This window comes from Symphalangus syndactylus, chromosome 5 (assembly GCF_028878055.3).
Source record: "Symphalangus syndactylus isolate Jambi chromosome 5, NHGRI_mSymSyn1-v2.1_pri, whole genome shotgun sequence".
NCBI classification, from domain to species: Eukaryota; Metazoa; Chordata; class Mammalia; order Primates; family Hylobatidae; genus Symphalangus; species Symphalangus syndactylus.
This window is the reverse complement of record NC_072427.2, coordinates 17,849,186-17,875,474: the sequence shown is the minus strand read 5'-3', so window position 1 is coordinate 17,875,474 and position 26,289 is coordinate 17,849,186. Positions and strand designations below refer to the sequence as shown.

Sequence of the window (26,289 nt, the reverse complement as noted above, 5' to 3'; positions counted from 1 at the left end):
ATAAAATGAAAAACTATAAAACTCCTAGAAGATAACATAGTAGAAAACCTTTATGACCTTGGACATGGTGAGAACATGGTGATGACTTTTTAGATACAACACCAAAGGCACAATTCATAAAATAATTCATTGTGGCCGGGCACAGTGGCTCACACCTGTAATCCCAGAACTTTGGGAGGCCAAGGCAGGTGGATCACGAGGTCAGGGGTTGGAGGCCAGCCCAGCCAACATGGTGAAACTCCATCTCTACTAAAGATACAAAAAATCAGCTGGGCATGGTGGCGTGGGCCTATAATCCTAGCTACTCAGGAGGCTGAGGCAGAAGAATTGCTTGAACCCAGCAGGTGGAGGTTGCAGTGAGCCGAGATCTCACCATTGCACTCCAGCCTGGGCAACAGGGCGAGACTCCATCTCAAAAAAAGAAAAAAGAAAAAGAAAAAGAAAAGAAATCGTTGATAAGCCAGGCTTCATTAAAATTAGAAATTTCTGCTCTGTCTAAAACACTGTTAGAAAATGGGAAGACAAGCCACAGACTGGGAGAAAATATTTTTAAAAGACACATCTGATAATGGACTGTTATCCAAAATAGACAAAGAACTCTTAAAACTCAACAGCAAGAAAACAAACTGATTAAAAAATGGGCCAAAGATCTGAACAGACAATTCACCAAAGTAGATATACAGATGGCCAATACGCACATGAAAAGATTCTCCATATCCTATGTCATTGGGAAAGTGCCAATTAACACAGCGAGATACCACTACATGTCTACGAGAATGACCAAAATCCATAACACGGAAAAAACAAATGCTGTTGAGGATGTGGAGCGACATGAACTCTCATTCATTACTGGTGGTAATACAAAATGGTACAGGCACTTTGGAAGATGGTTTGGCAGTTTCTTACAAAACGAAACATATTCTTACCATATATCCAGAAATCATTTTCCTTACTATTTACCCAAAGGAGTTGAAAACTGATGAACAGACAAAAACCGGCACACAGATGTTTATAGCAGCTTTATTCATAATCGACAAAACTTGGAAGCAACCAAGATGTCCTTCAGTAGGTGAAAGGATAAATAAACTGTGGTAGATCCAGACAAGGGAATATTATTTTGCACCAAATAATCAGGTGCTAAGAAGTGAGATATCAAGCTATGAAAAGACACAGAGAAACTTTAAATGTGTTTTACTAAGTGAAAGAAGCCAATCTGGAAAGGCTGTAGCCTTTGTACGTAGCCTATTGTAAGATTCCAACCGTATGACATTCTAGAAAAAGCAAAAATAGGAAGACAGCAAAAAGATCAGTGGCTGCCAGGAGTTAGGAAGGGAGGGGGGATGAATAGGTGGAGTACAGATTTTTAAGGCCAAGAAACTACTCTGTAGGGTACTATGATGGTGGATACATGTCATTATACATTTGTCCAAATCCATAAAATGTATAACATCAAGAGTGAACCCTAATGCTAACTATGGACTTTGGGTGATAATGATGTGTTCATGTAGGTTCATCAATGTAACAAATATATCACTCTGGTGTAGGATGTTGACAATGGGGGAAGGCTGTGCATGTGTTGGAGTAGGGAGTGTAATGGAAACTCTACTTTCTGCTCAAGTTTGCTGTGAACCTAAAACTGTTCCAAGAAAAAAATAAAGTCTATTTAAAAGGAAAAAAACAAATTTACTGTACATCTACTGCTAATTCTGAATTGTTGAATGGGGGTCCTGTCAGGATAGTCACAGCAGGAGTCATCATCTCATCTTCTAAGACAGTAATATAGGAAAAAAGAGGAAGCAGAAGGGACAGATCAAACTGTGTGTCCCTGTGTGCATATTTGACATAAATTGCAAACCTCCAGTTCACCCCTTGGCCTCCTGCAGTCAAAAACTCATGAGGGTCACTGAGCCCCAGAGCCTGGAGCAACAAGACATTTTTTACAGAGAGGAAATGTTATTTTAGAATGAAATCCTAGCCAAGGCTGCTGGGGGCTGAAAAAACAAACCATAAAACCAAGGGTCCTCAGAGCACTTAACAAGATTTCCACCTGATGATAGGAAAACAATTTTATTGAGATTTCCCCCAGGAAATTGGTTTCTCCCAGTCAAGTTGAAAGGCTGAGATCATCTTAGTAATGATAGTGAGGACCAGAAGCAGTCTGTCTTCTTTTGACAGTGCTGCATCTCCTGTGCATATTAATTAACTCATCAATTACCTCCTCAGGGTAGGAGAAGCTGAGCCGCTCACAGGCGAGTCTCACAGGGCAGGTCTTCTTGTCCCGGGAATGTCAAGAGCTCGTCTTTATCTTCTCTCAAATGATTTGCTTCGGTGACTAACTGATGACTCCTACAAGCTGCTTTCAGTTGCTGCCGCTGGCATTTTCCTGTGAAAGGCTAGTCTGATGGATAGTATGGTAGACTGCCAAAACAGTGATTTATGTTCATGGTGAAACCAGGAACTTCTTGCTCCCCCTTCCTGGGCAAGTGGCCTTTATCTGCATGGTTTAGATTAGAACACCCTGGGGAAATATGAAGGGGAAATTGAGTACCTTTTCTTTATCTATAACCTAATTCAAAATTAGTGTGAGCTGTAGTTGTAAATCTCAGATTGATCTGTTCTTAGCTCATTTTTTTTTTTGCCATTTCATTTTACGTGATAACAAAAGTATCATGCATTAAGAAGAATTTATAGTTTGCAAAGTGCTCTCTTGTGTATGAGTGTATTTGATTCTCACCAAAACCCTATCAAATAGAAAAAGAAGGGTCACCATTCCCCTTTGAGTAAGGCGAACCTACGCGACAGAGGTTAAAGCACTCCCCAGTATCAAACATCAATTTCTGCTGTCAAACAAAACAAAGATTGTTTTCACTTTTTAGAATAAATTATTAAATATTTCCAAGATATATAAAATACAGAAAATATGAAAAGAGAGCCACATATCTGCTTCTCAGTTTTAACAACTATTAATGTATTTGCTTCAGATGCTTTTTAGCAAAAGATAAAACAATACAAATACAGTTGTCAGTCCAGGCGCAGTAGTTCACATCTGTAATCCCAGCCCTTTGGAGGCTGAGGTGGGCGGATCACTTGAGGTCAGGAATTCGAGACCAGCCTGGCCAACATGAAGAAACCCTGTCTCTACTAAAAATACAAAAATTAGCCGGGTGTTGTGGTGCATGCCTGTAATCCCAGCTACTCAGGAGGCTGAAGCAGGAGAATTGCTTGAATCTGGGAGGCGGAGGTTGCAGTGAGCTGAGATCGTGCCACTGCACTCCAGCCTGGGTGACAGAGTGAGACTCCATCTCAAAATAAATAAATAAATAAATATAAAAAAATAAAATAAAACAATACAAATACAGTTGTCACCATCCCATTTCTTCCCTTCCCTGCCAGAGGTGATTACTTTCCTGTTGATCTATATGTTTGCCCTCCTGCCAGTACCACACAGTCTTGATTATTCTAGTTTTGCATTAAGTTTTGAAATTATGAAGTTTGAGTCCTTCAACTTTATTTTTCATTTTAGATAGCGTTTTGGCTACTCTGGGTCTCTTGCATTTCTATATGAATTTTAGGACCAGCATGTCAATTTGTACAACAACGAAACAAGAAGCAGCAGGAATTTTGATATTGTGTTGGGATTTAGGATTGTACCCACTCTATATGTCAATCTAGGGAGTACTGTCATCTTAACAATAAGTTTGCCAATACATGAACATGGGATATGTTTCCATTTATTTAGATCTTTTGCTGAGACACTAACGACATCTAAAAGGAAAAAAGAATTTATTTCAGCAATGCTTCGCAGTTTTCAATGTACAAGTCTTGCATGCACTGCTTTCATTAAATTTATTCCTAAGTATTTTATTCTTTTTGATGCTATTACAAATGGAATTGTTTTCTCGACTTCACTTTCAGATTATCCATTGCTAGTGTATAGAACTAGAACTGATTTGTATATTTTATATGTCCTGCAAACTTGCTGAATTTATTAGCTCCAATAGTCTCTTTTGTGGATTCCTTAGTATTTTCTATATACAAAATCATGTCATCTGCAAACAGAGAAATTTTACTTCTTCCTTTCAAATCCTCTTATTTCTTTTCCTTGACTAACAACCCTGGATAGAACCTCCACTACAGTATTGAATTGAAGTGATGAGAATGTACATTCTCTTCTTGTTCCTGATCTAAGGGGAAACTTTTCCTTTCACCATTTGAAATATGTTGTTAGTTATGGATTTTTTGTAGATGCCTTTTATCAGGTTGAGGAAGTACCTTTCTATTCCTACATTGTTGAGGGTTTTTTTTTTTTTTCTTTTTCTTTTCTTTCTTTTTTCTCGAGACAAGGTCTGACTCTGTCACCCAGGCTGGAGTGCAGTGGTGTAAGCATGGTTCATTGCAGCCTGGACCTCCTGGGCTCAAAAAATCCCCCTGCCTCAGCTTCCAGAGTTGCTGGAACCACAGGCATGTGCCACCACACATGGCTAATTTTTTAATTTTTTTATAGAGGCGGGATCTCATCATGTTGCCCAGGCTGGTCTTTTAACTCCTGGGCTCAAGCAATACTCCCACCTCACCCTCCCAAAGTGCTAGGATTACAGATGTGGGTCACTATTTCCTGCCTATTGAGTGTTTTTATCATGAAAAGGTGTTAGATTTTGTCAAAAGCTGTTTCTTGTCTGGATTGAGTTAATTATCTGGATTTTGTCATTTATTCTATTAATATGAAGTGTTATTTTGATTGATTTCTAGATTTTAAAACAACCTTTCATTCCTGGGATAAATCGCTTTTGATCATGATGTATAATCCTTTTGATGTATTTATGGATTTAGTTTTCTAATATTTCAGTAAGGACTTTTGCATTTATATTCATAAAGGCTGTTGGTCTGTAGTATTCTCTTGTGATATCTTTGTCTGGTTTTGATATCAGGGTAATACTCAACTCAGAGAAAGAGTTTGGAAATGTTTCCTACTGTTTTATTTTTTGGAAGAGTTCATGAAAGATTAGTGTTAATTCTTTTTGAAATGTTTGGTACAATGCAACAGTGAAAACATCTGGCCCTGTGCGTTTCTTTGTGGGAAGTTTTTTGATTACTGATTCAATCTCTTTACTTGTTATGATCTGTTCAGATTTTCTATTTCTTCTTGAGTCAGTTTCAGTAATTTTTGTGTTTCTAGGAATCTGCCAATTGTATGTAGGTTATCTGTCAGTGTTCGATTATTCATATTCATATTCTCCTATGATGTTATTTACTTTGTAAGATTGGTAGCAATGTTTTTCTTTCACTCCTGATTCTTAAGTCATTTGAATCTTCTCTTTTTTTCTTGATCAATCTAACTAGAAGACTTAATTTCAGTGTCATTGATTTTCTCAATTGTGCTATTGATTTTTGAACACTGATATTGTCAAAAAACCTTATTACCTTATAGCATTTATCTGTAGGTTTTCTTACATTTTCTAGTAAAAGCACATTATCTGAAATGACAACTTGATATCTTCATGGTCACATCTAGTAGCATGTTGATTACAGTCACATTCCTGACTTCAAAGAGAATGTTTCTCATATTCCAATGTTAAGTGTGATACTAACTATGAATAGATATCCTTTATTAAGGAGAGGCAATTTCCTTTCATTCCAGATTGGCTAAAGGTTTTATCTTAAATCAATATTGAATCTTAGCAAATGCTTTCTAGATTTATTTAGTGCTTTTATTTTTTCTTTTAATCTATTAAAGTCAAGCTAATTTACATGAATATATTTCTTTTTACTTTTTCTTTTTCTTTTTTTCTTTTTTTTTTTTTTTATATGGAGTTTCGCTCTTGTTGACCAGGCTGGAGTGCAATGGCATGATCTCGGCTCACCGCAACCTCCGCCTCCCGGGTTCAAGCAATTCTCCTGCCTCGGCCTCCCGAGTAGCCGGGATTACAGCTACCCAGGACCCGGTACTCGCCACCACGCCTGGCTAGTTTTTGTGTTTTTAGTAGAGATGGGGATTTCTCCATGTTGGTCAGGCTGGTCTCGAACTCCTGACCTCAGGTGATCCACCTGCCTCGACCTCCCAAACTGCTGGGATTACAGGCGTGAGCCACCATGCCCGGCTGAATAGATTTCTAAATGTTAAAAATTCTTAGAATCCTAGGATAAGACTTATTTGCTTATTATGTGAATTTAGCTTACTAAAAATTTATTTAGGATTATTTACATTTGTGTTTATAAATAGATTGGCCTATACATTTCTTTCCAGTATTTGTTGTGGTTTATTGTTACTGTTTCTTTCTTTTTTCTTTTTCTTTTTTTTTTTTTTTGCATTGTAACATAAAGATAATCTGTTCCTCAAAGTTATGGTAGAATTTGTGTATAAAACAATCTGAAACGACGATTTGTGTGTTTTAGGGCAGAGTGTGCTACACTTTTATTAAGATTTACCAATTTAATTGTTATAGGTCTATTAAGCTTTTGTATATCTTCCGGGTGCAGTGGCTCACACCTATAATTCCAACACTTTGGGAAGTCGAGACAGGCAGATTGCTTGAGCCCAGCAGTTCAAGACAAGCCTTGACAACATGGGGAAACCCCATCTCTACTAAAAATTAGCCTGGTGTGGTGGCCTGCACCTGCAGTCCCAGCTACTCGGGAGGCTAAGGTGGAAAGATTGCTTGAACCCAGGAGGCGGAGGTTGCAGTGAGCTAAGATAGTGCAACTCTTTCTTTCCTTCTGCCTTCCCTTCCCTTTCCCCTGCCCTGCCCTGCCTTGCCCTGCCCTTCCTTCTTTCAGAGATTGGGTCGGGGAGTGGTTCTCACTATGTTCCCCAGGCTGGTCTTGAACTCCTGGCCTCAAGCGGTCCTCCCTTCTAGGCCTCCCAAAGTGCTGGGATTACAGGTGTGAGCCACTGTGCCTCTGGCCTTTGTTAGCTCTTTGTTTTCTATTTTGTTAATCTTTATTGCTAACATTATTATATCTTCTTTTCTACTTTCTTGGAGTTTATGTTTTCTTTTTAGACGTTAACTGAATGATTAGCTTTGTACTTACTTAAAGTCTTTCTTCTTTTCTAATATATACATTTAACACTACAGATTTATCTCAAAGTACTATTTTTGCTGTATTCTACAAGTTTGGGTAAATAGCGTTTTCATTGTTTTTTAGTTTGTACTATTTTTACATTTCCATTTTGAATTTTGTTTTATTCTGAAGTATTTAGAAAGGTGGGGTTTTATTTTGTTCGTTAGTTTTTCCTTAGTCATTTCTTTGTTTTATTTGTGGTTTGTATTTTAGCTTTCAAATATGTGGGTTCCTTTGGTTATATTTTTAATTTAATTTTTATTTTTTTTGTTTCCCACACAACACTGATGTACCTTTGCTTATATTTTCAGTCTTGAGTTCTGCTTTTAATATTGATTTCTGATTTTATCTAAATGATATTGATTCTTCAGTATTTTTTGAGATTTTCTTTATGAGGTAGTATTTAACAATTTTTACAAATATTCACGTGTGCCTGAAAAGGATATGCCTTCTTTATTTGTTGAGTGCAGATGCACACACATACACACACAAATAGAGGGATGGGGAATCAATTTACTGATTGTATAGTTAAAATTGTCTGTATTCATACAGATACTCAAAATATCTTAAGGCTTCATCCATCAGTTTCTGATACAGGTGTACTAAAATATCTCAATATAATTAATTGTAGGTAGTTCTGGTTAGTTTTGGCTTATTTCTCTATACAAACTGCCTTTTTTTCTTTTGCTTTTTTTTTTTTTTTTTTGGTAGAGATGGGTTCTCACTATGTTGCCCAGGCTGGTTTTGAATTCCTGGTCTCAAGCAATCCTCTCACCTCAACCTTCCAAAGTGTTGGAATTACAGGTACAAGGCATTGCACCGAGCCTTGTTTTTTACATTTTGATGCTGTGTCGTTCGATGTATTCAGGCTCAGAATCGTTATACCTTCCTGGCCAATTACTCTCTTTATCATTAATATCATTATAACATGTTCCTATTTAATGCTTTTCACTTTAAATTCTACATTAGCTATTATACAAGGTTGGTTTGGGGTAGTATTGTCTAGAATATTTTTTCTTAACTCTTGACGTTCAAGATCTGTGTCCATTTGATTATGTATATCTTTCACAATTGGGGTATAGATGAATTTTTAAATGTCTAAAAATCTCTGTCTTTTGTACACTTAAATTTATTATGATTAGTAATATTAAAATTATTTCCGCCATTGCATTTATTGTTTTCTATTTACCTTGGGGTTTTTCTTCTTTTCTTTTTCCTTTCCAACCTTCTACTTGACTAATCTCATTTTCTTCATTCTTTTTCTCTACTAATTTGGAAGTTAAACTCATAACTTTTATCATTTTAGCTGTTTTATCAGCATATTAACAGGTACACCTGATTAAGCACAATATAAAGTTAATATTTGTAAAACATACTGGAATAAAACAAACAAAATTTAGAACTGAAGCTCTACAAGCTATTTTCAATGTGGTCTATACAATATTGGTTCACCAAAATGTATTGATATTTATTGTCTCATTTTTGACTCCACCTTCCAAATTAGACATTGGTATTATTGTATTTTATAGTCGGTGCTCTTTGGATTTATCAACATATTTTCCCATTTCTACTTTCACTGTTGCTCCTTTCATCTCATTATTTCCTTTTGAGTTCAAATTCATTGCTATCAAAGCCCATCCTTTTGTGTCTTACAATGAAAAAGAGTGTTGAACTTTCTATAGTTTTAGGTCATTTAAAATAGTCTATATTTCAAATTCACGCTGAATAGTAGTTTAATTAGGTATGGAGTTCTGTGCTGACATTTCACAGCAGCATTTTGAAGATGTCATCTTTATCTTAATTTTAATTAGTGAAAAACAGTAACAATTCATCTATTGTTTCTTATTAGGAAATATTAAATGAGATATTTGATATCTCATAAGACTGGAATCATACGGCATTTGTCTTTTTGTGACTGGCTTATTTCACTTAGCATAATGTCCACAATGTTCATTCTTATTTTTGCCTGTGTCAGAATTTCCTTCCTTTATAAGGCTGAATAATATTCCATTATATATGCATATCACATTTTGCTTATTCATTCATCCACCAGTAGACACTTGAGCTGCTGCCCTCTTTTTTCTTTCTCTCCTTCTTTTTTCTTTCTTTCTTTCTTTCTCTCCCTCTCTTTCTTTCCTCCCTTCTATTTATTTATTTATTTATTTATTTATTTATTTATTTATTTATTTATATTTTGGCAGGGTCTCATTCTGTTGCCCAGGCTGGAGCACAGTGACATGATCTTGGCTCACTGCAACCTCTGCCTCCTAGATGCAAGTGATCCTCCCACCTCAGCCTCCTAAGTAGCTGAGACTACAGGCATATCCCACCATGCCCAGCTAATTTTTATATTTCTTTGGTAGAGGCAGGGTTTCTCCATGTTGCCCAGGCTGGTCTCAAACTCCTGGGCTCAAGCAATCTGCCTGCCTCGGCCTCCCAAAGTGCTGGGATTAGAGGAGTGAGCTGTCGTGACTGGCCTCCATCTTTTGGCTATTGTGAATGGTGGTATATAAACATGGGTCTACAAACATATAATCACCTCCTTTTTAACTTTAAAAAATCCCCTAGGCAGCCGGGCGCGGTGGCTCACGCCTGTAATCCCGGCACTGTGGGAGGCTGAGGTGGGGGGATCACGAGGTCAGGAGACCAGGACCATCCTGGCTAACATGGTGAAACCCTATCTCTACTAAAAATACAAAAAATTAGCTGGGCATGGTGGCACGCGCCTATAGTCCCAGCTACTCCGGAGGCTGAGGCAGGAGAATCACTTGAACCCAGGAGGCGGAGGTTGCAGCGAGCCGAGATCTCGCCACTGCACTCCAGCCTGGGCAACAGGGCAAGACTCCTCCATCTCACACACACACACAAATCCCCTAGGCTGGGTACAGTGGCTCACCACCTGAAATTACAGCACTTTGGAAGGTTGAGGCAGGAGGGTCACTTGAGCCCAAGAGTTCAAGACCAGCCTAGGCAACATAGGGAGACTGCCCCTTCCTCTCTGCAAAAAAATTAAAAATGAGCCAGGCATAGAGGCACATGCCTGTGGTCCCAGCTACGCTGGAGGCTGAGGTGGGAGGATAACTTGAGCCCTGGGGGTTGAAACTGCAGTGGGCAATGATTGTTCCACTGCATTCCAGCCTGGGTGACAGAGTGAGACCCTGTCTCAGGAAAAAAAAAAAAAGAATCTCCTTATCAGGTGCCAAGCACAGTGGTATGTGCCTGTAATCCCAGCTACTTGGGAGGCTCAGGCAGAAGGATCACTTGAGCCCAGGAGTTCTGGACTGTAGTACACTATGATCACACCTGTGAATAGCCACTGCACTCCAGCCTGGGCAATGTAGCAAGACCCTCCCCTCATCCCATCCCAGAAAAAAAATCTCCTGATCACTTAGAAGGGGAATTCTCTACTTTCAATGGAAAATTTTAAGAGAGACTTTAAAATATCTCCTGATCACCTAATGTGCACAGTTTTTCACAGTTGGAGCAAACTATGAATTTATCATTTCTTAAGATGATTGTATTATTTAAGAATAGCTTGGCCGGAGGCGGTGGCTCACGCCTGTAATCCCAGCACTTTGGGAGGCCAAGGCTGGCGGATCATGAGGTCAAGAAATCAAGACCATCCTGGCTAACACAGTGAAATCCCTTCTCTACTAAAAATACAAAAAAAATTAGCTGGGCATGGTGATGGGCACCCGTAGTCCCAGCTATTCGGGAGGCTGAGGCAGGAGAATGGCATGAACCCGGGAGGCAGAGCTGGCAGTGAGCCAAGATCGCACCACTGCACTCCAGCCTGGGCGACAGGGCTAGACTCCGTCTCAAAAAAAAAAAAAAAAGAACAGCTCTGTATCACTTTTAGAATTGCCCGGGTTACTTTGGCCATTAAGAGTATCCCAGGAACCAAGAACCAAAGATATTTATAATTCTCTATTATTGAATTTTAATTTCCTAGAGGTAAGTAGAGTCAAAATTCTAAAAGAACTTCTTTCTGAACTGGTGTCACTGTATATTCACTATTGCCAAAATTATGTTTTCTTTTTAAAGAACAGCCTTCTCTGGTCTTCAGATGTGACAAAATCCATCAGGTGCTTGGTTAGTCCTTGAAATTAAATTTTAAAGCTCTCTTGGTAATCTGGCAAAGGCTTAGAAATATTTGCTACACAATTGGGATGAAAGATGAGAGATCCAAAGTTTCTTAGAATGCCCGACATGTGTGGGAAGTGAGTGTGATGACTTCATTCACTACACTGTTCTCTAATTCCACATCTGAGGTGTGTGGTTGTTGGCACAAGACAGATGCCTCCTTAGCCATCCATAGCAAGCAAGTCTTTTAGCACCTGTAATCCAATCTTCTTTCCAGAAAATTTCATTCTAAAATGTCAACCCATCTAGAAACTCAGTAATGTCTCCAAGATGCCTGACCCTCACAGAATCTTTTGACCTCTGGTCCATGGTTTGTCAATTCCAAGAAATGAATGCATGAGAATATTGAGGAAACTGGCAGTGTCCAGGTTTATCTTTATTTGGCTAATGGCGATGGCAGTAAGGTCAACTGAGCTGCCAATCTGTCCTCCAATTAAGTTCTAATCCAAAGAAGAATTGTTATCCATGATTAAACTCCCACTGTCCTATGAAAAGGGAGTGTCTAGAAGTCAAATTCAAGATGGATCCACCACTTATCAGCTGTGTGGCTTCTGGCACAGCACCTAAAGAATAAACAAACCTGGAGAAAATAACACCTATCTCACAGAGTTGTGATAATTAAATTTAAGTGGGGTTTTTTGGTAGTAGTTGCTATAAAGTTATGTAAAACATTGTGTTGGAGAGCATTGAAAAATGTGAAGTACTATTAAAAACGTAAAAGAAATATTATTATTGTTTTCATTATTATTTGAGGTGTGGAAGGAAGTGGCCAGAAAGTAGATACCAGGAACAGAAGCAAGCTTATTGAGGAGGAGGACAAGGGCAGCTGGACTGATGATGTATCTGAGTTGAGTAAAAACCAAATGCCACTTATCAGCTCTTTGCAGATAAGGTCAAACTCTCTCGTGGTCACCTAATACCCCAGGCAAGATCTGCAGCAACCTGCACAGGTCTGAGACCCAGGCTCCACACCTGCTCTGATTATGCCCATCTGGAACAGTGCCAGATAAGGAATAAATGCCTAATAAATACCATCTACTCCCATATTTGTATCATACTATATTTTAATTATAGAAACTACATAATCATGTTTCAGAAAATTTGGAAAACATGATAAAAAGAAAACATTTAAAAGCCACCTGTGATCTCTTTAACAGAAACTTTAATGTACTTTAATGTACATCATACTTTGATGTACTTCTGTTCTATTTTTTCTATATGTATGCTTTCTAAAGCCCTTACTTTAACGATATCTGTAAAGACAGTTCTATGTTCTGCTAATTTCCTTCCTTAACATTATGAGTATTTTCTTGGCTCATGTTTCAGCATAAACATTAATTTTAGAGTTGGTAGAATATTCTATCCATTCAACAGATGATGTGCCAGTCTCCTATTGTTGGATATTATGTTGCTTCCATTTTAAAAAATATTAAACAATGTGACAATGGACACCTTTATGTATCTAGCATTTTCTGTATTGAATATTATTTTATTTATTTATTTGAGACAGAGTTTCCCTCTTGTTGCCCAGGCTGGAGTACAATGGCGCCATCTTGGCTCACTGCAACCATTTACCAAATAATTTTGATGACTCATATAAGGGAGACAGTGGGTCTTTCCAGCAGAAGGAGCACTGGGAACTCAAGGTGAATTAAACAGTCTGAGCTCTGCTTCTTTGTCTATAAAATGGTCAGCTTCTAGAATCAAGCGAGATACATCATGTAAAATACTCAGTGAAAAATTAAAAGTGCTTTATAAAGATAATGAATGGAGCATTAATAGTATTACTTACACTCCCTCTAGGGCCTAGAGCTCTAAGATTCACAAATGGAACGGTTGCAAGAAAAATGTCCTGTGTTAAGGAGCCAATCAGGCCAAAGACCAAACAGATTTTCACCAAGAGATAAATGCAGAATCTTTTCTCTGCCCTAACTTTTCTGAATAGGCTAAAAACAATCCATGTTGGCCAAGATTTGAAGTTGATCTAGTACAAAGTTACCTTGGCTTTCAACCAAAATTTTTCAGACACTTGGCTAAGAGAGCAAGTGCATATAAATAAGAACCTGTTTTTCCTTAGGGGGAAGTCTACTGCTAATGGAAAAAGAAGATACCCCACTTCTGGCCGTGTGCAGTGGCTCATGCCTGCAATCCCAGCACTTTTGGGAGGCCGAGGCGGGCGGATCACGAAGTCAGGGGATCGAGACCATCCTGACTAACACAGTGAAACTCTATCTATGCTAAAAATACAAAAAATTAGCTGGGCGTGGTGGCGGGCGCCTGTAGTCCCAGCTACCCGGAAGGCTGAGGCAGAAGAATCCGGTGAACCGGGGAGGCGGAGCTTGCAGTGAGCCGAGATTGCACCACTGCACTCCAGCCTGGGCGACAGAGCAAGACTCTGTCTCAAAAAAAAAAAAAAAAAGATAACCCCCCTTCCATATTGTTGCATGTACAATATTCAAAATGCACATTTAATGAATGAACTGGTAAATGTGACTGTGTGAGAGAGTATGCATAAGACACAACTATATGTCCCTGTTAGTGATGCTTTTTACTTGTATCTTGGTTGGCTCGTTGCATTCACAAGAATGTATTTTACAGCTGTATTCAGACTGCCAACCAGAAAATGCAAAACAGTGTTATGTTTACATAATAATGGGTGAGTCTGAGAGTAATTTAAAATGTTTTCTTCTTCTATTTTTCCACGTATTTATGAATAAGATATTATTCCTTACATTTAAAAATGTAAAGAAAGTTCCATGTGATCAAATATCTGAGTGATAAATGAAAAATATGATTTTTTAAAACGTTTCTCAAATACCTGCATAATTTGAAATATGAAAATGAAAAATAAAAAACAAAAAAACAAAAACTCACCAGTCTGACTAGGAGGAAATATCCTGCTGCCTGTGTTGGCTGATGTGGGCAGCACAGATATTTTTGTGTCCGTCCAGGGTTGGGCCTGCAGGGAACCAGCCGGAGACAAAAAACAATTTTGCTTTCCTCCTTTTTTTTTTTTTTTTTTTTGAAACGGGGTCTCACTGTGTTGCCTAGGCTGGTCTTGAATTCCTGGGCTCAAGTGATCATCCCACCTCCACCTCTCAAAGTGCCCAGATTACAGGCGTGAGCCACTGCTCTTGGCCACACTTTCCTCTTTACTATAGGAAAAAAATGTAAAAGGATAAGATTGATGATAAATGGGCTTGGTGATATTGACAAAAAGGGGAAGAGGGCCTACTTTTGCTTCGACCCCAGCCCTGTGTACACTGGTCAGGGCTTCTCCCTGCATGCAGAACGCCAGCCCCTATTCAAGAGACATGGAAAGGCCATGACTAGGATATTGTTTTAGAGAGAGGGAGAGATGGAAAACCCAGATTTCTCTGTGAACTCTTCCAATCTTTTTGACAAGTACTTCAAATTTTTAAAATACTGTGGGAGCCTCACAAACATGTTTGTATCCCCTCTGGTTCGTTGGTCACCAGTTTGCGCCCCCTAGATGCGCACTGGATCGGTAGTGGGTTTGTCATTTTCTGAAGCTCTCACGGCTGCTTTGAAGCCTCAGTTTGTCCTGTATGCAGGCGAGGACCCGGGCAGGTGGGTGGGTCCTGGGTGGGCGCTGCCTGGGTGTGCTCTGCTCCAGCATGCGTCGGTCGAGAGTGAGTGAGAACACGTCTGTGAGCGGACAGGTGAACCGGGTCTGACCTGCCCAGGTAGTGTGGTGGAAGAGTAGGAAAATGGCCCTGTGAAAAAGAAAATTTCTGCTAATTGCTCTCCAGGCGCCTGCAGTCTCCCCCAGCCTCTTCTCTGGGTCCAGGCAGCCACCCACCCGCTATGACCAGCCCGGGCAGGGGACGGGACTTGCTCTGGTGTCTCTTCTGGTCAGGGCACAACTGGATTCAGCACTAATGCTGGACTCTACCCACAGGAGCGCTGGACCCCGGCAGGAGTAGCAGGCTGCCCGCTGCTGGCCCGCGGACAGGCACCCCCTCCCCCAAAGCTGTTGCCATGGCCACAGGGGACATTTGATGTGAAGCGCGGCTCCCTCCTCTCCACTCGCTTTCTCCGCTCGCCTTCAGGATGACGTCATGAACATCCGTGGCCCTGACAGGCCACCCGTGGGTTGGTCTAGGCTTTAAAGCAGCTGTTCTCCCCTCGCCCGGCAGCCGCGGCGACTGTGTTTGCACCGGGCGGACCAGGCCAGGACTACGGACCCGGACAGGACTGATGACCTCAGAGAGGCAAGTATTCAAGGGGCACTTCACAGCTTCCTCAAACCCCACCCCTTCCCCCGCACTGCGCTTCTGCTTGCACTGCGGCTCCTGGGGAGAAGCAAAGTGCCGGCAGCTGGGTGGTGAGGGTCTTTCTTCCAGAAAGAAATGGAGAGCAAGTGGTCTTCCTCCCTAGCCGCGGCGACTCATGCCAGGTAAAAATCCCAGCCGAGGTCCCCCGTCCAGTCCCCTCCTCCAGGTCAAGGGCTCGGGACTGGAGAAGCAGCCGACTGGAGCTGATATTCGGGAAGCTAAGCCTGAGGCTGCTCTGGAGGGCCGGGAAAGCCAGCCGCCAGGCTTGGCACCCGCCAAATGTGCCTTGCCGAAATGAAGAGGAAGGAAGGCGACTTCGGAGCCCAGCAGGTGAGCGTTCCTAGGGGATGCTGGGCGGGCTAGAGGTGTGGGGGCGTCTCGTTCCAGTACCCGCCCGGGGCGACGCGGAAACCCGGCTTGCAGTTTGTTTCGCTCGGTCCCGCGCCCAGTAGGAGAAAGACGGCCCCACAGCCTCGTGGGAGCCGGATCTCGCAACCCAGCCGCCCCAATCCCGCTGCCGCCGCTCCTCCCGCGCTTCTCGCCCCTGATTCTAGATGCAGCTGACTTGTTGCATGCAGAAGAGCAGCTGGGTTCCGCGTTCCAAGCCTCTCCTCTTTGCTTTGCCTGCCACCAGATCTGAGCGCCAGGAGTCGGGAGACTCTGCCGGCCAGCACCCAGAGAGCCCAGAGCAGCAGGAAAAAATGTGAAAAGTACCAGGAGACCACTGGGTAATCGCCCCAGTGCAAAGGGCCTTTCTTCCTACCCACCGCAATTGCAGCAAATAACTCCAGGGAGGGGAATCAGAGGCGCCGGGGATTGCGCCCTGGGGGAGCCCTATCTGCTGAAAGAGAGCGTCTAATGCCGTTACTTCCCAGTGTAGCCTTTCCACTCGGCGGACCAAGCGCCTCTCCTTCGCTTGGAGTCGGCTCAGAATCAGGCTGCTAAAGGTCCCTGGAGCCCCTCCCCGAGAGAATCCGAGCCTCCAGCTTCAGCACCAGAGGCTGGACAGTGCCCCGGCCCTAGGGTGCCCATGGTCGGTGCCCGCGCACGGCTCGGCCTCCCAGCCCGCGCCACGTGCGCTCGCGGCCTCTCAGACCCCACGCGGAGGAGGTCAGGAGGTGACACAGGTTCGCGGAAGAAAGCGGGACTTATCTTCCTCATTTCTCCAGGGATTTAGGTGTGGAATTCTAGGAGAGCATTCTCTCTCGCCCTGGCCAAGACCAGTGGAAAAACTTGGCGCCAAATGCAAGCAATGGTGCGGGGAGCAGAGGCACGATTGCAGGCGGTGAGCAAAGGGGCAAGCGGGACAGAGGATCTACTGCGAGCCCCGGGCTCTGGTGTTCCGTGAAAAATCGCCACATTTCAATCCTGCGCTCCCGCGCGCTCCCTCTCGCTCTCTCCCCCTTCCTTTTTCCCTTCCTTCCTTCCTCCCCGCGCTGTCTGTATGCCTTAATAGGAGTGAGTGGAAGGGAAAGAGTGAGGTGGAGGGAGAAGATATTGAAGCCGAGGTAAGAAGCACATTTTATCTAGGTCTCAACACTCCAGCGTGGATGAAATCTGTCCAAAAAGAACATCAAGGTACGCGTTTTTTTACCCAAAGGAGCCCAAAGTGACCTTTGTATGAGGAGCAAAGATGATTGTTTGGCCAAGAAGGGGAAAGACCGCGGAGGGAGAGACGCTATCACAAAAGGGCTAACGGAGGTGGAGAAGGAAGAGAACGGACCTGACTTGGGCACTAGCATGGTTACCAGGCAACCAGTCGCAGCACCTGCCTCCTCTTGCCTTGGTTATGGTGGGTGGAGGGGCTTTGGCCACTGATAATCCGTGAGCACCTTGATTATTTAAAATATCTCCTGGGGAGCCCCTGCCTTGTCTGGGCTAGGTGAGAGGCACATCGATCCCACGTAAGGCTCCGTCTGGGGAAATCCTGGAAGATGTTTGTTTTTTGTTTGTTTGTTTGTTTTTCTTTTAAGTCAAGGCGCATAGCAAACCAACTTACCTTTCCACCACTACAGTCATCCCCTCCCCCCTCCACCCCACTGGCTTCATTTCTCCAGGATTTACAATTTGGGCTTTTATATTTTTCATTTAGTCCTTTATACTGGAGGAGCTGAGTTCCTATCCCCACCCTCTCTTTTTCCCCCTTAAAATGAGAAAAAAAAATTTTGCTCTTCATGGATGAACAAGAGGGAGACAAGGGAATTGTCCAAGGGTGTCTACTGTAGAGAGAAGCTTTCTCCCTGGTTTGATAGTCATCCCTCCCCCACTAAACCACTCCCCTCAGGGGAGAGGGGGCTGAATTCTGGATTACCCCACTTCTCACCTTGCCCCATAGACCACATAGAAAGCACAGGTAGAGGGAAACGTGTCTCCCTTAGCAAATGGACACTAGCATCACTCTCATTTGATTCCTCAAGATTTTCCTCTCTTCTTCCTCCCCAGCATTGCCTTCATAATTAGCAAATACAGCACCTAAAGCTTCTAACCCTCTGAGTTTTTCTGTTTCCCTTGATTGACAAACATTGACTCCACTTTCACCTGTCAGCCTTGCCCTGCCTATGTTCATTTGAAACATCTGTGTAGGAAATTATTTTACTCATAATTTTCCAAAGGCAGCTGTAACATTCTTGGAATGATTTGAGAGGAAACTGCTAGCAAGTTACCAGAACAGCCTGTGCTCTGTGCACTATTTCATCTCAAATATGTCTAAGAGCTATGAACTTTCTCTTTCCCAAAAAAAACAACAACAACAACAAAAGAACTTTGTTTTAAACTGAGATATTACTTGACAGCACGGGGATGGAGAACGTTTCCGTTTCAGGCAGTAACTATGATATCTTTATCTGTGATGCCCTGAACCAGTAAACACACATGTCTTTTCTTTTCTCCTCTTGTTCTCTTCTTTTCTCTCCATTTCCTTCATTTATTATTAATAAAAAAATTTTTAATCATTATAATTTCAGCATAAGTTTAAAAGGTCAAAAATTCACTCGGTGAACTGACTTGATAGTTTTGGGGATATTTTCATTAAAATGCTTTTAAAATGCTTTTCTCTCACATGTTACTATAGAAACTTCCCTTTAGACCAGACCAGACAGCTGGTCTGCTTTTTATACTTTTCTTCCCAAAGAAGTGTTTTCCTTTATGAATTCTCTGGGGCAGCTATCATTGATCACATCAATAATGTCCCATAGCAACAGTTGTTTTTTTTTTTTTAAATTATTATTCACTTTCTGCTTATTTTCTTTATGGACAAAGGGTGTACTTTCCTTTCAAGAAGATAACTGAGCTCTTATTGGCTGGAAAGGAAGAAGCATTCTTTCATTGGTTGGTGTGTATTGCCTTGTCAACCAATAAGAGGATGCCATTTATCCTTTTCTGACTAGCTGAGTGAGCAGGGTACACAGAAGGATTGAATCTGCCTTAGTTCCACCCAGTAGCAAAGGATAGAACTCAGAGTCCTGGACTCAGGATCTGGAATTGACTTTGGCTAATCCAGATTGCACTGACTTGCAAGGATGACTTTTTTTACCTATCTATTCGTAGCTTACTTCAACATACCTGCCTTATACCTTGTCCTATGGCTTTTTTTCCCCTTCATTTTAGGAGATACTGCGATCATCTTTCCAAGTCAGTGCAGGTTATTGTTACCAGCACACTGAGGGTCCAGAGAATTTTGTGATTTCCCCTAAAAGTAGATAATTGGTCCTCATTGTTAGAGATTTGGTGAAAACTTTTGGAGATGAAGATGGAAAGCTAGAAGTTGGAAGAGCTGCATTGCGTGTGACGCAGAATGGATATCTCAGCTTTTGGATTCACTCTGCTCAGCTCTCAGCTTTGGTGTTTTGTGTTTGGTGTTTGGTGTCCTCTCCACTTTGATTTTTATTTGTCTGTTTTTCCACTTTCATTCTTCAGAGCTGCGCTTTCGGCCTGAATTTTCAGCGACAAATAGAAAAGCTGAATGGATGGAGACAATGACTCTCTAATTCAGTGTAAGAGCTGACTCATCGCTTCCCAGGAAGACTTGCTGCAGGTAGGTGGTGGTGATCCTGGAACTGGGGATTATCGCAGTCCTTTGTTGCATTGGCAATAGGCAGGTCTGTTTATTTTTCTCTTTTTTCCTGCACCAAATAGTCCTACTCAGGGATGCTGGCATTGGTCGCCACTTCCCTAAAAAGAGGGGAAGTCAAAGTTCTTTCCCTTTCAGGACAGAAACTCTCTGATAACAGCCTGGAAGAAGACTTAATGTGAGTACAGACCACTTCAGTCAGTCTTTTTTTGGTTCTTGGCAGGAGAGGATACTGGGAGTGAATAGATGCCTGATCATCACGGTGCTATCAAGAGCCATATTCTTTATTGGCCCCATCTGTGCCAGAGTTCAGCGGTACCATGAGCCCTAGTGCTAGACTATAAGCCCTTCAATATTAGGAGCTATGTCTTGTACCCCTCTGATTCCCTCGAACTCAGTTGTGCTTAAAGGAGGGCTGAACAAATGTTTGAACTAAATCCTACTGGCTAGTATTAAGACAAATAGCTTATCTTCTTCTTTATGAGAATGGTAGCTCTAGACCTGGACCCTCCCCCTCCAAATCAAAAGCTTCATATTCCCTAGCCCTCTTCACAAAAGATAAATTAAGGCTCAGTTAATTGTTACCATGGTAACGTGGAGTGGCCACACTGAGGATCCCCATCATCCATTACTGTCATGAGGTAAAAGAGAGGAGGGGTTTGGGATCATTGTCATGGAGGAAACCATGGAAACAAGCGTTGCTAAGGGAACGGCTCTAAATCCAGAGGAAAGAAATTAGAAGTGGGGAGTGGAAGTTGGTGGGCTCAAGGGCAGGTCATTTTTTCAAAATATATTTCTTTGAGACTATAGCAGCCACTTTTATTGCTTGCATCTTCTCCCAATTCAGATAGAGCCCAGAATTAAAGAATTTTGAAAACTAGAGCTACAATCAGTCCATCTTCATTGGATCTGTAAGGAAAAAGCCAATGAAAATGGATTTACCCTGTTCACACCTCACAATCCTACTCTGTCTCTGAACTCTGCTTCTTTGCCAACCAGTTTCATTTATCACGGGCCAGGCTGCATGCGAGGCACTGGGAAGAATAATGAGTTGAGAGTCCCTGCTCTCATAGCGAGCTTCTAGCAGGGCAGTGGTTTAGTTGGTGGCTTTAGAGCCGGGGTTGCTCATGTAATCTAGATCAGTCAGTCCTGCAAGGTGACATCCAGAGAGATGCTGTGGTTCTCTTCAAACTCTCTTTGTGGTGCATTTTAGCTTGTCTATTACTTCTTGAAGTTTATTTGCCAGCTCCCTAAGAAAGGCCTGTTTTTCCTAGAAATACCTAGGGTGCTAAGCTCTCCTATTAACCAAGGGGTTACCTTAGTTAGCATTGTTCTCTAATGGTACACTCAGGTCCTTGTCTCTAAAACAATCCAAGGATGAAGGACTAACACTCTCTCAACAGTGGCAAAGAGACATGGGGCTATTTTTTTTTTTATTGTAAAAGAAATTAAAGACCACACATCTATCTCTGTTTCTTGATAGATTAAAGGATGGGGAAAGGAGGTCTCAGTTTTCTGCAGCTGGGAATTTCAGAGCCAGCACCTCACTGGGCGGCGGTGGGGGGTGGGGAGTGGACTGAAGAGGGTCATAAACAGCCTCCGGGGGAGGGACACCTCTCCCTTACATCTTCCACAAAAGAACTTCTTGGTTTTTCTCAGACCCGTGGCAGAGCTGTGCCCTGTCTCAGGCTGACAGCTGGAAGGGGCTGGGACTCAGAGCTGGGTACTGCCAGTCTTCTCCATGTCTCCCCCGACTCCCCCTGCTCCTGAGCATCTCCATCCCCAGGCAAGCCCCCTCCCCATTCTGGATAGAGAAAATAAACCCAAGGATGGAAGGGTGGGCTAAAGAGGAAGCACTCACAATTAAAAAGAGAAAGAATTACAAGCAGCACCAATAGGGAAGGGTAATTATCCTTCAGTTGCTGCAGAAATACAATTAGGGCCGTGCTCTCTGAGCCACCGGGATATTGTGGCTTTTGCTAATTAAGGAGCGGATGTGCCCTGCCAGCACAATTAGAGGCTGGCCCAGGCAGCAGGGGTTTTGCCTCTCCTCCACCAGTGCCACACTGCAAGGGAAATTAACCAGGGAGCCCAGCGTTGTGCCTGCAGGTAGGGGATGACCGCGCCAGGATTCCACCAGCCTCCTGTCCACAATCATTTCCCCTTTTCCTCTCTTCCTGTTCTGCTTACCCCAGCACCACCACTCTGACTTCATTCTGAAGCTGTGCTTCCAGGGCTCAGTAACCACTGGAAGAATTTTCACCATGGGCCATGCTCATAGGCTTCCAGAAGGGGGAGGCACCAGTAGAGAGGGGTCACCATTTCCAAGCTCTACTTTCCCTTCTCCATGGTGGTTCAGTGCTTTATGATTAGCAAAGAAAAGAGAGAAATGAACTACTTGCCTGCTTCCCTTTAAAAATAATTCCCCTGTTTGTAAAGGAAGTATGCTCAAATTGGGTGCAGTGGCTCACGTCTATGATCCCAGCACTTTGAGATGCTGAGGCAGGAGGATCACTTGAGCCCAGGAGTTCAAGACCAGCCTGGGCAATATAGTGAGACCTTGTCTCTACTAAAAAAAAAAAAAAAAAAAAAAAATTAGCTGTAGTCCCAGGTACTAGGGAGGCTGAGTTGGAAGAATCACTTGAACACTTGAGTCTGGAAGGTCGAAGCTGGAGTGAGCCATGATTGCACCACTGCACTACAGCCTGGGTGACAGAGCAAGACACTGTCTCAGCAAAACAAAACAAAGCAACTATGTCCATTATAGAAAGTAGAACACTCCAGAAAAAAGGGGAAAGTAAGAAAAAAAAACTTCTCCAGGGAATTCTGAGGTGAGGAGAGGTGTTCAGAGATGAACTTGGTAATAGGAGCAGAGACAATGCCTAGCCTGAAGGAGCATCCAGACCGCTGACCTGGTGGCGAGGGGAGGGGGGGTGGTCCTCGAATGCCTTGCAGAACTGGCCTGGATACAGAGTGGACCGGCTGGCCCCGTCTGGAAGACTAGTGATTTTGTTGTTGTCTTACTGCGCTCAACAACAAATCCCAGTCTGCCTAATGGTGCCAGCCATCGCAGCGGGGTGCAGGAAATGGGGGCAGCCCCCCTTTTTGGCTATCCTTCCACGTGTTCTTTTTTGTATCTTTTGTGTTTCCTAGAAAACATCTCAGGTTACCACCCTGAACACCCATCGGCTGACTCTTCCAGAAACGTGGACAAACTATGGTGCGAGCAGGGAAGTGGGGCAGGGTCTCTGTTTTCAGGGAGCAGTGGACTGCTTCCATACCACTGCCTGAAGGGCAGGGAGAGAAAAACCCTCCTTAATTACTAATTCCCCCAACAATCACTTTGGGGCACCTATAATGGAGGCACCTTTTGACCCCACACCCCGGGGCTCAGGGCCTTGTTGTCTGTGGCCCAACAGCCACAGTGTATGCGGGCACCAAGAGGTATGCGCTGGAGACCGAGGTTCCCGGGTGTTCGGTGTACCTGGCAGCAAGGGGGACACACCTGAGCTCGGAGCTTGTCTGGTGCCTGCTCCACAGCTGAGGGAGTGGACTCGTGTGTATGGAATTTCTTGGTCCCAGTACCTGCCTCTGTGCTGCTACATCCAGAGGTGTGGCCAAGGGAAAAAAGCCCAGTTCTTGGGGGCCATCCCCCACTGTGGCAGGAATACATTAGAATTAGTGATTAGAAAAAGCATTTCCCAGCCTTTTTTTTTTTTGAGACAGAGTCTCACTCTGTCCCAGGCAGGAGTGCAGTGGTGCAGTCCTGACCCACTGCAACCTCCACCTCCTGGGTTCAAGTGATTCTTGTGCCTCAGCCTCCCGACTAGCTGGGATTACAGGTGAATGCCACCAACCCAGCTAATTTTTTGTATTTTTAGTAGAGAGAGGGGTTTGCTATGTTGGTCAGGCTGGTCTCGAACTCACGACCTCAGATGATGTGCCCACCTCGGCCTCCCAAAGTGCTGGGATTATAGGCATCAGCCACCTTGCCTGGCCTCCCAGCCTTTCTGCCTGGGATTCCTCTGCCTGGGGGGTACCTTGCCCTAAGGTGAGCACCGAGTTACAGTGATGACACTTTCAGTGGAGATTAATTTTCAAGCAACAAATCCAAATGCCCTCCCTATTTCTAAGTATATTCCCACCCTCCTCCATCCATACAGCAGAGGACACTAAAGCATATTACAAACTAAAGTTGGGGGTTGGAGATTATACTCATTTAGGGAATGCTAAAAATGCAACCATTAGCTGAGCTCATTCTGCCTCTTCCGATTGCTAGCTGTGTGACCTTTGGCAAGGCACTTGACCTCTCTGAACCAAGTCAGCCCTTCACTTCTACCCAGAGACTGTCGCTGCCTCTACTTCTGCTGCTCCCTCTCCTCCAAACTGGCTCTCTTCCTCTGCACTTCAGTCTTTTAAATTTCCTTTTACTCCTAACCCTGCCTGAAGCCAGTGGGAAGCCAGTCCTATTAGAAATCTCATTTACACTTCAGAAGTCTGCAAATTGGTGTCACTCAGCAGGTGTCTGTCCTTCACAGCGGGAGAGAAGCCCAGATTGGGCAGGAAGGGCAGAGCTGGAGAACAGGAGAGGAGGGGAGTTGAGTCTCTCCAGGGCAGCCCTCAGCCTCTGGGGCTGGTTTGGGGATGGAACGGGGAGAGATTGTGCCTCAGTGAAACAAGCGTCTGGGGAGGGAAGTGGGGTGCATTCCTGATTTGAGGGATGGATACCAGAGCCTTTGTTAAGTGGTGGGGGAGTCCTGGCTCTAAAGTCAAACACGTCCCAGTTTCAATCCTGGCTCCACTGCTTATGAGCTGTGTGACTTTGGGTCAGTCACTCAACATCTCTGAGTCTCAGATTCCTCAACTGTAAAACAGAATTGATCGCATCTACCTTGCTAGGTTATTACGATAAGTAGGCAAGTGAAGTGTCATAATACAAAATAGCATAGGTATACACCCAATATTGGTCTCTTCTGCCTTTTTTTTTCATAGTTTTCATGGTTGTCCTCTTCACCAGCCTTGTGCACCCACAAGTCTGCGATCCTGAAATAGGAAAAAATGGAAACCACCATCTTTCTACTAGTCTCCCCTGTCATGTAGAAATTTAATCCTATTTAAATATGTATCATTCCCCTTCCAGATCAGTATCTTGCCCATTCCAGGGGGCTAAATATATATTGAAAGAATGAATATAGACCAAGTCCCTCCCCACTTTAAAAATGCTGAAATGAGGGCCTGCAGAGGTTGTGACTTATCTCTTGGTCACTCAGCAAAATAGACAATTTACTATTGTTTTTATTTATATTTATTTATTTATGTATTTATTTATTTATTGAAATGGGGTCTGGCTTTGTCACCCAGGCTGGAGTGTAGTGGTGTGATCTCGGCTCAATGCAGCCCCAACCTCCCAGGCTCAAGCAATCCTCCTCCCTCAGCCGCCCGATTAGCTGAGACTACAGACACCCACCACCACACCTGGCTAATTATTGTATTTTTTGTACAGTCTCCCTGTGTTGCTTAGGCTGGTCTTAAACTCCTGGGCTCAGGTGATCCTACCACCTTGGCTTCACCAAATGCTGAAAATACAGCGTAAGTCACAGCGCCCGGCCCTAACTTACTACTTTTTAAGGTAACTTTCTTGGAGTCTCAACACAAAAACCTCGGCGATCCAAGGGTCAGGGCATCTGGCCCCTCGCCTTAACTGCATCAACCAGGTTTAGGAAACAGCCTGGTTTCCAGCCCCACCCATCGCAACTGGAGCTGTCAGGTTTCCCTGCTCACGTTTCCCTGGATGAGCAGAGAGGCAGCGTCCTCTGCTGGAAGCTTTAGGTAACTCCACTTTAGTGGCAATTGTCAGTCTCAGAGACAAATTACTAACACCTGGGTAGATTTAAAAACCTTCCTGTTCAGGCCCCACCCCAGACCAGTTAAATCAGAATCTTGGGGTGGGGTGTGACCCAAGCGTCTGAGGTTTTTTTTTTTTTTTTTGAGACGGCGTCTCGCTCTGTCGCCCAGGCTGGAGTGCAGTGGCTCGATCTCAGCTCCTGGGTTCATGCCATTCTACGGCCTCAGCCTCCTGAGCAGCTGGGACTACAGGCGCCCGCCACCACGCCTGGCTAATTTTTTTTTTTTTTTCTTTTTTTTGTAGAGAAAGGGTTTCACTGTGCTAGCCAGATGGTCTCGATCTCCTGACCTCGTGATCCGCCCACCTCGGCCTCCCAAAGTGCTGGGATTACAGGCGTGAGCCACCGCGCCCGGCCTCGTCTGTGTTTTTTAAAGTTCAGCATGTTGAGTCAAGACTGGGGACCACTGAATGAGGGATTAATTTTATATGTGAGGGAACTCTAGAATGGAGCAAGCAACGGCAGAGAATAAAACCCCCCTGGATCAAATCTCTCCAGTTTTCCATTAATAAATTAGCCGTGTGAGACTTAGCCTGGGCCTGAGAATCCCCTTAATTGTCTTGGTGCCAGGCTGTGTCCTGGTAGGTCCAAAGTCCAGCCGCTGCTGGATCAAGAGAGCTAAGAGGCAGGGAGCTGTGTGAATAAAACAAGTACATTATTCACATTTAGCACTGGGAGTGTTGTCAGCTGCATACTCTCCAACACAATGGATCCTAAACTTCAGCATGTCTCAGGATTAGCTATTTCATCAGCTTGTTAAAATGCTGGGCCCCACCCCCTAATTTTCTTAATCCTACCCCTTGACTTTTTGGGCCTC

The 26,289-nt window shown here is 43.4% G+C and overlaps 2 protein-coding genes across 2 annotated transcripts in view; one reads left to right on the top strand and one right to left on the bottom strand.

The window, feature by feature from the left end:
- Nucleotides 1-1,007: 1,007 nt before the first annotated feature.
- Nucleotides 1,008-17,242, bottom strand: LOC129482102 (uncharacterized). The gene is made up of 5 exons (XM_063638486.1): nt 17,224-17,242; nt 16,066-16,160; nt 15,538-15,840; nt 14,077-14,161; nt 1,008-2,518 (listed from the first exon to the last, which is right to left on the bottom strand). Exons 1-5 carry the CDS (start codon nt 17,240-17,242, stop codon nt 2,394-2,396), a joined length of 627 nt encoding a protein of 208 aa, XP_063494556.1. The 3' UTR covers nt 1,008-2,393.
- AEN (apoptosis enhancing nuclease) overlaps nt 15,744-26,289 on the top strand; it is a 27,433-nt gene continuing 16,887 nt past the window's right edge. Inside the window, exons 1-4 of the mRNA XM_055277296.2 lie at nt 15,744-15,830; nt 16,135-17,292; nt 19,416-19,533; nt 19,635-19,747. Of these exons, the coding sequence (XP_055133271.2) occupies nt 19,647-19,747 (101 nt within the window). The 5' untranslated portion in view covers nt 15,744-15,830; nt 16,135-17,292; nt 19,416-19,533; nt 19,635-19,646. The remainder of the gene's footprint in view (nt 15,831-16,134; nt 17,293-19,415; nt 19,534-19,634; nt 19,748-26,289) is intronic.